Below are 13,330 nucleotides of genomic sequence, written 5' to 3'. Positions count from 1 at the left end.
TGGTGCCCTCTTCTTAGCACTTCCTGGCTTTCATTTTTGTCCTTTGTTGTTTAGGTGTCTGTTCATTGGTTGGTGGGATTTTTGCCTTGGTTTGATTGTACCTGTACATGCTTAAGTCAGTGTAACCTCCCTCCATTACATTTCTTCACCCTTTTTCCCCATCTTGTGCTGTTTAACAGTTTCCATCATGTTTCTTCGTGCCCTGTTCCTGCACTGATGTGATGTACTCTGTTGTTACTCACTATCTTTCTTTCCTTCTCTTCCACCTCCCTTGGTCTCCTCTACCAGTTCCTCTTTTGGATACATGCTCTGTATATATTTCTGTGTATACATGCCGCCAGTCTTTTTGCTTTAGCTTATTTTTCAGATAAGGTAGTAGTATACTTTTGCCCAGTGCTGGCCTCATATGGCAGTCCTCCTCCTCTGCCTCCTGAGTAACTAGGATTACAGGAGTTTACCCCATACCCAGCTTGATTTTTGAGATAGGGCCTCACTAATTTTTTTGCCTGGGCTGGCCTTCAACCTCAATTCTCCTATCTCTACCTGCTGTATAGCTGGGATTACAAGCTTGCACCAACATTCTTATTCTTATTTGTGGTTTTTGAAGTGAGCATTTGAAGGACTTTCATATTGAATAGTATTTGTTGCTTTTGTTTTGTTAACTTAGTTTTGGTAGGTGTTTGATTCTATTTTTGTTTGTTTGCTTTTAGCAGTGCTGGGGTTAGCACCCAGGGCTTCTTGAATGCTAGGCAAGCACTGTTCTACTGAGCTTTCCCCGAGCCCGTTTCATTTTTTTTTTTTTTAAAGAATTGTTTCAGTATATGCCAGTCTGATAAAGCACCAACTAAAAGATGATTGAATCTCACATTCATATAAGCCTGTACCCGAGTCCTCAAAAGACACTTTAAACATGAGAAGCAGGGATTATGGGTAGCTCCTCTCATCCTCATTGGGATGGAAAGCATTCCATTGCATTCTCAGGAGCAGCTGAACGAGAACTCTCAAATTATGTAAATTATGTTTTGGTTTAAGTGTTGAAGCTGGTGCCAAGAATGGAACACACCTGTTTTGAAGGTTAGAGAAGGTTAGGGGTAAGGACATAAATCTTGAATGTAAAAATCATCCATGTAGGCTACATGTATATAATTTCATAAATTTTGTAAATTAAAATATGTTATAATTTCTAAGGAAGTCAAGCTGCTAAGAATCAAATTATGGTAGCTTAATTTTATAGGAAAGATGTCATTTAACTGGGCACAGTGGCTCATGCCTTAATCAAAGCTACTCTGGAGGTAGAGATCAGGAAGATTGTAGTTTAAGGACAACCCTGGCAAAAAGTTAACTAAACCCCATCTCAACCAATAAGCTGGGCACTGAGGTACATGCCTGAAATCCCAGTTGTGAGGGAGATATAAATAGTAGGTTCATGGTTCAGGCCAGCTCAGGCAAAAATTTACTATTCTAAAAATAAGTAAAGCAAAAAAGACTGGAAGCATGGCTCAAATAGTAGAGCACTAGTCTAATAAGTGCAAGGCCCTGAGTTCAAACCCCAGTACTGCTTCCCCTCCTCCACAAAAAGGGTGTCATTTAAATTCATGTCATCCTTTACCTTGGTTTCCTCTGGACTTTGACATTTTCAAATCAGTGTTTGACCACAGGTTCTTCACCTTTCATTCTAGGTGTAGCTACAGAAAGCCATATACCATTTTTTTCACAGGACCTAGATACCCTCACCATTTCCACTCTAATATATGTCTTCTACTTGGGTGGAAGCAGTTTGCCTTACCTTGGACCAGAGCCAGCCCTCTTTAAGGTCCAGTCTTTGAAGGTGTCAGTGCTGTGTCAGCACTGAGATAATATGGCCCAGGGCTCTTACATTGCAGTTGACACTTTTCAGCATGGAGCTCTCTCTAAGAGTAAAGTTCTCCCATTCCATACTGAGAACCCAATCCAGACATCAGCACTCACATTTTAGACAGGGCAGCAGTGGGCTCAGATCATGTTTGAACTATCATTGTCGGGACTCAGCTTCTCTATTGTGGCTGGTGGTTTGTGCATTCCTATGTAACTGTGCAGTAATTGGGAGATGACACTATTTTGAAGGGAACACTCTTCATTAGGAGTCTCCCAGTTATCACCTTTGAGTATGGTTTCTTGTCACTACACTTCTTTACTGGTGCTATCTTTTTTATTTCCTTATGTTTTCTTTTTACTAGCCCATTCAAGGCTTTGTTGTTTTAATCGCTTTTTGGTATTCATTAGTTAGGACTTAGTTTATTTTGTTGTTTAAATCTACCTAACAAGACTGGGCTGGGTGGTGCACACCTGTAAGTCAAAGCCTCCAGAGGCTGAGGCAGGAGCATTGTGAGTTTGAGGCCAGCCTTCGATACATAGTGAAATCCTGTCTTGAAACAACAAAAAAAAGTCCAAATATATATAAAGAAGTTCTGTGAATTTCCTTTAAACAATAAGCCTGTTTTCTGAACTAGAAAGAAAGCAACTGATCAGTAAAATAGCCTCAAATTTCTGAGAGTGGACTGCCTTATCGTGCACAAAACAAAGACAATCCAACTTGTTAGTCATTTGTTATAAATACAGATATCACTGTCGAGCATTGGACATTAGTCCATGCTAAGTTGGCTCTTTTGTTTAAAAGGTACATGTTAAAATCGGAAAATAACCTGACCTAGTGCATCAGCAACCATGAATACACATTGTAAAATGTCTTCCTTGATTGCTTTATGGTGCTGGGAATTGAACTCAGGTCCTCCAGCATGCGAGGCAGGTGCTCTACCACTGAGCCATGCCCCAGTCCTAAATGTCTCCCTTGAGAGTTAAAGACTGTGAAGCAAAGTTACCATTTGGGGGGATGGCTTTTCAATATATAGCATTTTCTCGTTTTTAGCCATGCTGGTGATTGAACCTAGGGCCTTGTGCGTGCTAGGCAAATACTCTACCATTGAGCCACATTCCCAACCCTTAACATTTTCTTTAGCAGACTTAAAAATTAAGATGCCAGAGAGTATAATTGTATTGCTCCTAAAGGCAGTATCAAGTAGTTGGGTTGGTGCTATGTAAAGAAATAAATTGTAGAAAGAAACTGGGTGAGAAGGTGGTGTGTAGTGTTAGAGAGGACATGGAACTCCCTAGTTCCATGTTCTGCCCTCTAGTTGCTCCCAAATGTCCAGCTCTCTGGAAGTTCTCCCATGTCTGTCTTTATCAATTTTCATGCTGGTTCCATTGTATAGGCATGATTGCCTAAATCATAGGCCACTGGCAATCAACTTAACCTTCACCCCTCTTCCCTCCCTGGAAGTTGTGAGGTGAGGCAGAAAGACCCAACCCCCTAATGTAGTGCTGGTCTTTCCAGTGACCAGTCCCCATTTTGAAGCCACTTAGAGGCTGCTGGCCCAGGGCTGTCCTGAAAGCAGAGACAGATTTTTTTGAAATCCCAGAATTTCTCTGAATTACAGTGCCAAGCAAGCAAAATACAGAATCTCATAAATCCGTTTTGAAATGAAAGTAGGAAAAAAGAAAAATGTCCCAAGAAAAGGAGAAAATAATAAAGAAGAAAAGACTAAGGACTTACAAGACCTAAATGCAGTGCAGTATGATGGATTGGATCCTGAAACAGAAAAAAAGGCCATTAGTGGAAAAACTGATGAAGTTCCATTACAGTCTTGGTTAGGCACTAAGGCAATGTTAGGCAGTGTTGATTTGCTGGCTATGTCAAATGTACACTCATTGCTGCGGGAAGGGTATGTGGCATCACTCTGCTATCTTCATAAATCCAAAATTGTTTCAAAATAGAAAGTTAAAAGCAAAAGAAAGAATGAAAAAGACTGTAGGCCAGTTAAAGCCTTGTCCTATTCTTCTCGAAGTGAATTATGAGGAGCACTGGTCTCCAGGGGTACTCCTTTTGTTTTTCTTTTCTGTTTTCTCATCATTAAAGTAAGAGAAAATATGAGAGAAAACTATAAAACACAAGATAAGACAACAACCTACTTTTTTTAACTTATGAAGATGGCCACTGGTCACATTTTTTTGTGTGTGTATGTGTATCCTTTCATTGTTTTCCCTATGTATGTGGGTGTGATTTTTTTTTAAATAATAATCATATTATTTAAGAAAGCATTCTTTGGATACATGCAGATCTATGTTTCTATCCCATCTCTACCTCTTACTAGCTCTCTGATTCTGTGCTGATTAACCTTTTTGAACTTACTCATGCAACAATTGTTCTTCAAACATTTGTGGAGCCCTTGTGTACTATTCTAGGCTTGGATATGTATTCTTTGAACAAGGCAAAACCCTTTCTGTCCTGTAGCTGCTATTCTGATGGGGCTGATAGAGTAAACATTCACCATATGTTCTCAGAAACACAAGAAAGTTGTGTTGGTAAGTGTAATGAGTAATGGTAGTTGGGCAGGAAAATGGTGTTCTGAAAAGGAGGTTTGCTTTTCTCTGTGATCAGTAAAGGCATCTCTGAAGGTGATATGAAGAAGACATCTGAGTGAGGTAAGTTTATACGTCAGTGGATACCAGTCCTGGCATAGTGAGCCATCAAGCACAAACTAATGGTCAGGGAACAATTGAGTTGGAGTGATGCTAGCCAGGAAGAAAGTGGTAGGGTTTATTGTCAGTCAAGGGGAGGGTCAGATCAAAGTTGGGACCCACCTTTTTGGCCAAGAGAGGTCTTGAGATTTTCCTCTTGAGGGGGAGCAGGTAAGCAATGTGATCTGATTTACATTTTTGGATGAAGAAGAGACCGTAGAGAGAGGTGGGCTAGATCCTACCATGGATTTCTTTTAGGAAGTTGTTGGAACTGCTCAACAAGAAATGTTCCTTTGGACTGAGGTTGTTGTGGAAATAGGACTATGATTCTGGATATATTTTCAACTAGAGTTGATGGCAGTCATTGACTGATTAGATAAGATAGGAGAGAAAGCAAAAAGTCATGGATGACTGCCAGGTTTCTGCCTAACTCTTTAGAAGAAAGAGTTGACATTTATTGAGATGGAGAATACTGGAAAGCATGTTCCAAGTACAATCAAGTGTTTGCTTTTAGACATTTGAGATATCTGACATCAAAGAGAAGTTGAGTCACCACTTAGAATTATTCTGGAACTAAGGGGAAAATTGAAGGTTAGAAGTGTAAATTTGTGACTAACCAGCATACAAATAATATTTTAAGATTTTAGATAACATGAGATCATCAAGGGAAGGAGAGGCATAGAGAAAAAGAGGTCTCAGAATTGAAGAGGAGGAAGCAGCATAATTTTTGCATTAGGTCAGTGGTGAGAGTTTAGTAGAGAGATGGAAAACAGGCATGAGAAGGGGTTCTGGAAGTTGTTTTAAGAAGCAGAACATGATTCTGTACTATCATTTGTGTTACTGAGTCATGTAAGATCAGAACCAAAAACTGGTCTTCAGATTTGGCAACACAAGGACCCAGGTGAACCTGTTAGAAAAGTTTCACTGGTGTGGTAGGCCTGAAAGACAGATGGAATAGATTCTGGAGTGGGTCAGACAGCTAGAGGAAATTCCAGATCCAGACAATTTCCATGGTGAATTTTATAAATCAGCTTTTTGGAGTTTTTCTATAAAAAGGAAAAAAGAAATGGAGCTGTAGCTGGAAAAGATATTATTGACATAAAATGTATTTGTTTTGATAGAGTGGCTTTATTTTAAGAAGACTTTATATAAAGTCTGTAGGAGGCATTCTAGCTTACGAGTTGGGCCAGAAGTGTTAGTGTATGCCTGTAACCCCAGCACTCTGGAGGTTGAGGCAGGAGGATCTCGAGATCAAGGCCAGCCTGGGCTACATAGTGAGTTCAAGGCTTGCCTAGGCTACATAGTGAAAACCTATGTCAAAGAACAAAACAGAATTTAAAAAGTGAAAATTGTGAGATACCTCATACAGATTAAATGTGATCATACTTTTAAAGAGCATAACATTCAGCTGTCATTTTTGGTACTTTTTGTTACGTGTTCTGAGGATTAAACCTAGGGCCATGTATATGCTAGACAGATGCTCTGCTACTGTGCATTTGTCCCCAGCCACTACCTTTCTTTCAGTCTTGGAAGGAAATGCTATTGTTTGGTCTTTGATCATTCAAACAATGGATGAACACTGTGGTAGATTTCTGATTAATCCACTCATAATTTACATATATAAACTGTGTATTTTCCTTTCCCTTCATTAATGTAGGGAAGTGATTTTTTAAAAAAAAGTCTAGATTAAAAGTGACAAGGAACAGTTTTAGGGGGTCCACATGGTGCGGAGGAGAGAGGATGTCTTCATCCCACAGGAGGTGCAGAGCCAACAGTGACATAGAAGGATACTTCCATTTCCTAGTGGCATGCTTTGGTTTCCTCCAGACTGTCTGGTTGATGAACATTAAATGCTCAGTCTTGAAAGGTTTCGTATTGGCTGTGGGTTGAGTTGGTTCATTATAGACAAGTTACTTACTGTCTTCACTCAGGCTTTATTTTTCTGGGTTGTCTAGAATAGAGTTAATATATTTTTAGAGCTGCCAAAAATAAATGTAATAGGTGGTGTCCTGCGGCTACCGTGAAACTTGCTGGACTCTGATCAAACACTTTACCTTTGGCAGCTTTTTTAGTACTTGCTAAATTCTCATGGTTGGCTTGTTGACTTAAATTCTTAGAAGCGCTAAGTAATAAAAACTTCAGAGAAGATTCATTTCAGTAAAATTTTTTGACTAAGCCCATAGAATGGTATAAATATTATTTGGATCCTGAAAACCAGTCTTAAAACAATGAAAGGGTGATATTTTTACAGGTTATTCTTCCAAGTTAATGATCCTGATCCAGTAAAGTTAAATAAATTTTTGGCTTTCCAACTACCTGTAAATTAACAGCAAAGACTGTAATTAAGTTAATTTAGGGAAGGCCCAAATTCCATAACCTGTGAAGCGTGGTAAGTTAACTGAGCTGTGTATAGTTTCCATTTGTTCCTCTGTCCCCCCTTGAGCAAATAGCTTCCTTGTTTAAGATTTAAACCAAAGTGAAATTTTTCAGACCTCTTGGAGTTAGATTTTTGGGAAGATTAAGGAAATGAGAAATTACTTTCTTTTTACTAACAGATGAGGGAGTGAAAGTCAGTCAGCTTTCTTTTTAATAATGGAAGATGTTGAGTCTTTGTTCTTTCCCATTCTGTTTTAGAGTCTGATAAGGAGGAGAAATCACAACAGTCTGTCATCCCTAAGGAGGTGACGCCAGCCTTGTGTTCACTAATGAGCAGCTATGGCAGTCTTTCAGGGTCAGAAAGTGAGCCAGAAGGTAAGTCATGGCTTCTGCTGGCATAACAAGGTATGTTTTATTTTGTGACTTTTTTGCCATTGGTTCATGCTGTGCATGAATAACATCCAGGATGCATATTCTTTATTTGATCTTCAAATTCCTTTTTTGTTTGATTGAGAAATAAAGTTAGCATGGGATAAAGGAAAATTGGAATGGTAGAGAAATGTGTTCTTACTCTGGGAGAAAAAGACAAAAATAATGAAAGAATAGGAAGGAAAAGAGGAAATGTACACAATGGAATTGAATAAAATTGTAAAATAAATAGCAAAAAGAAAGTTAATTTATTCTCTTCTTTCAAGGAGCCTTGTCATAACATGTTTATAGCACTTTTGGAGGTAGAAAGAGGTCCTTTATGACGAGAGGGCGATGAAATAAATTTAAATGTTTATAGGGCATTGCTGTATATAGAGCACGTTTACATAAATTATCTCACTTGGAACACAGTAGTCCTATAATTGTGGTGCAGTAACCTGGGTATTTTAAAGGGTAGAAAAAAATAGAATCCTCTCAAGAGTCTTTCTGAGAAGTCAGAGATGTTCAGGAGACATATCTTACCTTCCAAAATGCTGTCTCAAATGAAAGTGTGTGGGCCCTTCTTGTGAAGTTTATTATGATGAGCCAGTTTAATCTATTATGGCATCTCTTTGGGGGGGCCACATACGAGAGTTGCAAATAGACTGTTGATCTGATGCTGCATGAGAAGTTTTAATTCAAGATTTATATCAGTAATTTAGCATATGTTTAGTGAATAAACCTGTGTCCTCATATTGCCGAGACCTGGATCTGCATGGTTATTTTATTTAGACTTTTCTAACCGTGGGAGAATTCATGAATGTGTGTCTCAGGAGGAGGTGTGTAATCAAAGTAGGAGCTGTACTAAGGACAAGGGTACAGTCTAAAAGTGTTGATGTAGAACCAAAGGAAAATTTGAAGGTGATTGGATTAAGATAGCAGCTCCTTTAGTGTTGGCTAGGCTAGAAATAACTGATGTTTATATTGTTGGAGAATGTTGAGTAAGGAAGAGTTGGGCTTTAACATGAAATACAATGTTTATATATCTGTCTGTAACATGGGAGTTTTTTCCTTTTATCAATCGGCTGTGGCTTATTCTGGTAGCTTATGAAAAGCTACTTGAGTTTTGAAATATAAACTACTTTGGCTTTATCAGAATATTCTTTAATAGATGGTACCCTTCTTTAATTTTAAGAAAAACAGTATTTATTTCTTACTCTTATTTCCAATATACTGATATGAAGATAGAGTTATTCTTTAAAAACATATTACATTTCCCACCTATCAGTTGTATTTATAACAGATGATAAGGAAGAAAACTATTACCAGATTACTGAATCCCATAAAAATAAGGTGAACGAATGCTTCTTTTCCTTAAGATGAAACATTTAATACTTTTATACTTGTCTTCATTTTGAGATTGCCACCATTTTTAAATTAGAAGGGATCTCTGAGATCTCGCGCCTTCCTTTTATAGGGTGTTAAGCTCAGAAAGGGTAAGTTTGCTATGCTAGTATGAGGCAGAGCTGATGTAAAATCTGGGTTTAGGGGCTTAAAAGTCTAAAGAAGCCAGTTATATTGCCTTCCCTATATCCTTTCTCTGTGTGGTACTTGCTGTCTTCTGAACATAATGTATAGCCTTTTATTTTTATAGGTAGCATAGGATATTTAATAAAACATATGAAAAGGTAGCAGAGGATATTATTTAATAAAATATATATTTGATTTTGTATAAATTCACTTCGACTCATTTAAAATTCTTTGCTTTAAGAAAGTCTGTACTTCACATTCCTAAGTCTTAAGATTTATTTTATATAGTTTGAATTCGGCTTTCTTAAGCCATCCAGTCTCTAGCAAATCTGTAGCTTTCAGTGTTAATTGTGGGTTCTAGGATGGGATAGACAAGGAAACGGTCCCTCCAGCAATGCTGAAGAAAAAGAAGAGATTATGATCAGCTCTGGGTTTGTCTAAGAACTATTAATAATACATGTAAAGAAAATTTCAATGAGAAGTATTTCCAAATGGGTTGGTGTGCTATCATTCCTGCATTTTTACAGCTCATGAAAACTGTATTTCTTCTGGTTCAGCTATGATGGGGAGACCTCCAAACTGAGAACTAATTCCAAATGTCACAAACTGAAGAGTTATTTCAGTTTGAAAGAACTGAATGTCTATATTTAAAATTTATTCGAATTGGTGAGCATTACATTAATATACGTTAATTAGCTAGGAAATGTTATAAACCTCAAGAAAGAGAAAAATATAAATGGTCCCACTTCCTCATTTCTTAGCAGAAAATTGACAAAATAAGCTTTGTTCATTTGACTTTTGTGTTCCTGGTTTGAAAGGAAAAGGAATAGTAGAGTGTGGTGCCTTGGTTTTTGTGTTTGCCTTTAACTATTGTTTCCATAGTTTTGAAATCAAGAAACCCCTTAAAGGATTCTTAGCTCTATTCTTTCATAATTGCATTTCTCTTTTTTTTTCTTTTCTCCTCATCACTTTGAAGAAATATCATCACTAGTGTTATCATAGCAAATTCTCACACAGTTCTTACTCTGTACCAGCACTGTTTTATGTGCCTTACTCATTCATTTATTATCACAGAAGAGGTTTTTTTTGTTTTTGGAGGTACCAGGGTTTGAACTTGGAGCCTCACACTTGGTAGGTAAGGCAGGTAAGTGTCCTACCACTTGAGCCACTCCACCAGCCCCACTTACTCATTTATTGCAACAATCTCCTGAGGTAAGTACCACTGTCTCCACTGTGAGGAAATTTAAACAGAGATAAGTAGAATGCCTCGAGGCTATACAGCTACTGATTCATGGTAAACAAACGGGTAGAATAACCATTTGGGAGGAAGAGATCATAGCTTAAAACTTGTAAAGCCTGGTGCTTTTAGCTTATGCCTATAATCCTAGCCCCTCAGGAGGCAAGAGATTGGGGAGCTGGGCTCTGGTAGCTCATGCCTGTAATCCTGGCTACTCAGAAGGCAGAGATCAGGAGGATTGATGTTTGAAGCCAACACAGACAAATAGTTCCCAAGACCTTATTTCGGAAAAAATCTATCACAATAAAAGGTCTGGCAGAGTGGTTCAAGGTGTAAGCCCTGAGTTCAAACCTCAATACCACCAAAAAAAAAAAGAGAGAGAGAGATTGTGGAGATTGCTATTCCAGGTCAGCCTGGGCAAAATGTTTGCAAGACCTCATCTTAATACAGCTAGGTGTGTTGGCATGTACCTGTTATCCCAGCCACACAGGAAGCATAAACAGGAAGGTAATGGTCTAGGCCAGCCCAGGCATAAACGGGAGAACCCTATTCAACAAATAAGTAAAGCAAAAAGGGTTGGGGTGTGGCTTAACTTGTAGAGCACCTGTCTAGCATTTGCAAGGTCCTTAGTTTAAGGCCTGGTACTGCAAACACACACACACACACACACACACACACACACACACACACAGTGAATTTTTTACTGTTCAGATGGCTTTTCTCACTTAGACTAATAATGTAATGAAATACATAGAATGATTTTCAATTGTCAAATGAACCTGTATTTCCTGAGGTAAAATCTGCTTGGTTATAGTGTATTACCTTTAAGGGATTTTGCATCCATGCTCACAAGGATGCTAGCCTGTGATACTCTTTATTACAATGAATTTGACATGAGTTTGGATCTGTTTCCTCTTCCTCTTTTAAGGTTTTGTATAGTATTTCTACCTTTTTTTTTTTCTTGTTTGTGTAACAGTGAAGCCATCTGAACCTAACATTTTCTTGTTAGGGAGGTTTTTAATTGTGAATTAATTTCTTTTTTCTTTTTGACAGTACTAGGGTTTGAAGTCAAGCTTCATATTGCAAGGCAGGCACTGTACCACTAGAGCCACTCCACCAACCCTGTTTTTGTGTTGGGTGCTTTTGAGATAGGGTCTCATGAACTATTTGCCTGGGCTGGCATGAATTAAATATGCTTGATAGGTATAAAACTAAACAGATTGTCTGTTTCTTCTAAATTGAAATTTATTGGCATGTAGTTGATTATAATATTCATTGTGATATTATAGTAGTTTCTCTTTTATCTCTGTTATTCATTGATTTTCCCCCTCTTCTCTTTTTCCTAAGAACCAGCTTCTGGCTTGATTTTTCTCTATGATTTGTCATGAATTTTCATACAAATTCATTGATTTTCACTTTGTTATTTCCTCTCTTATTATCTACCTCATTACTGGCAAAGCTTAGATAAGTATTTTTTTTTTCCTGGCGGTACTGGGGCTTGAACTCAGGGCTTGAACCACTCCACCAGCCCTTTTTTTTTTTGTGATGGGTTTTTTCAAGATAGGGTCTCTGGAAGAACTATTTGCCCGGGCTGGCTTTGAACTGTGATTCTCCTGATCTCTGCCTCCTGAGTAGCTAGAATTAACAGGTGTGAGCCACCAGGGCCCAGCAGATAATTGATTTTATAGACTTTTCATTTCTTCCATTTGAATACTAACCAGGCCTGACCCTGCTTAGCTTCTGAGATCGGATGAGATCAGGATGTTCAGGGTGTAACAGACTTTTCATTTCTAATAGAAGTATTCAAAGCTATAAATTTGCCTTCATGTACTGCTTGATCATTCTACAGGTTTGACACATTATAATTTTTATTTATCCCAAAAATATTTACTAATTTTTCTTGTCATTTGTTACTTAATATGTAGATTATTCTGAAGATGTAGGGGGAAAAATCAGACTTGGTTTCTTCTGTATGCTTATTTAGTAATCAACACAGAAGACTTCTGTGACCAAATGTGAGGGGGATTTTACCTGCACACCAATCAAGCAATCAGTTCTTCAGCAGACACCAACTGAATTTCCTCTAATTCAGTTCTATTCTCACACTTACGTACCTTGAGGTAGTATCAGATCCCACAGGTTGAGGGCTCAATCCCCAAGTCTTTCCTCCTCCCCAGTGCCAGGTGTGGTTTTGACTGGCTAGCTGTAGATCAGTGTTCCTGCAGACTCACTCCTTGCATTTGATTAATTTGCTAAAGCAGCTACATGGCTCGAGGCAACACTAACTTATACTTACTGGATTATTATAAAGAATACCAGTGGACACTAGGTAAAGAGATCAATAGGGCAGAGAATAGGGGAAGGAGCACAGAGCTGCCATCCTCTCTGGTTTGCCACCCTCCAGGAATATCCTTATGTTTGACTATACAAATGTTCTCTGAGCTCTGTCCTTTTGTGTTTTCCTGGAGGTTCCATTACATAAGCATGACTGATGAAATTATTGACCATTGGTGATCACCTTAACCTTCAGCTCATCTCTCCTCTCTACAAGTTGAGGGATAGAACTGAAGGACCCAACCCTATAATTCTGCCTTTGGTTTCTAGTAAAACCACCCCCACCAAAAAAAAAAAAAAAAAAAAAAATCCTGAAGCTACCTAGGGACTGCCATCCATTAGTCAACTCACTAGTGTACCAAAAGACAATTACCACTTTGAAGATTTCAGGAATTTTAGGAGTTGTATAACAGGAAACAAGAAGAAGCCCAAAGCCCAAATACATATATATTTTGCAATATTATAGTTATTTAGAAATACGTTGTTTAGTTTCCAGATTTTCAGGGTTTTCTATCTAGCTTCCCATTGATGATTTTAGTTTAATTCTGTTATGGTCACAGAATGTAACCCTGTGCTTTCATTTTTATGGCCCAACACAAGGTCAGTGTTCATGTAAACTTGAGAATATGTATTAGGTTGAGTATTTCTGTCAAATTTGAGTTGTTAGTGGTTTTCAGGTCTTCTGAATTCCTACTCATTTTCTGTCTGATTGTTCTTCAATTACTAAAGGTGGAATGCTTGAGTCATCAGCCATAAGAATGTGTTTGTTATTTCTCCTTTTAGTTCCATGAGTTTTTGCTGCTTGTGTTTATTGAAAATCAACTTTAAGTGTTACTGTTTTAAAGGTAGCTTTGTTTTTGCTTTTCATCCTCTCTGGTAGTGGGATTGTGC

General features: G+C 38.1%; 1 protein-coding gene across 2 annotated transcripts in view; it reads left to right on the top strand.

The window, feature by feature from the left end:
* Nufip1 (nuclear FMR1 interacting protein 1) overlaps positions 1 to 13,330 on the top strand; it is a 50,813-nt gene that overhangs the window by 25,616 nt on the left and 11,867 nt on the right. For both annotated transcript variants that reach the window (XM_074043354.1, XM_020183388.2), the window contains exon 8: positions 7,189 to 7,305. In XM_074043354.1, the coding sequence (XP_073899455.1) occupies positions 7,189 to 7,305 (117 nt within the window). The remainder of the gene's footprint in view (positions 1 to 7,188; positions 7,306 to 13,330) is intronic.

The sequence above is a fragment of the Castor canadensis genome, chromosome 10, assembly GCF_047511655.1.
Source record: "Castor canadensis chromosome 10, mCasCan1.hap1v2, whole genome shotgun sequence".
Taxonomy (NCBI): Eukaryota; Metazoa; Chordata; class Mammalia; order Rodentia; family Castoridae; genus Castor; species Castor canadensis.
The sequence above is the reverse complement of the archived record's forward strand: the minus strand, read 5'-3'. Positions and strand labels throughout refer to the sequence as shown.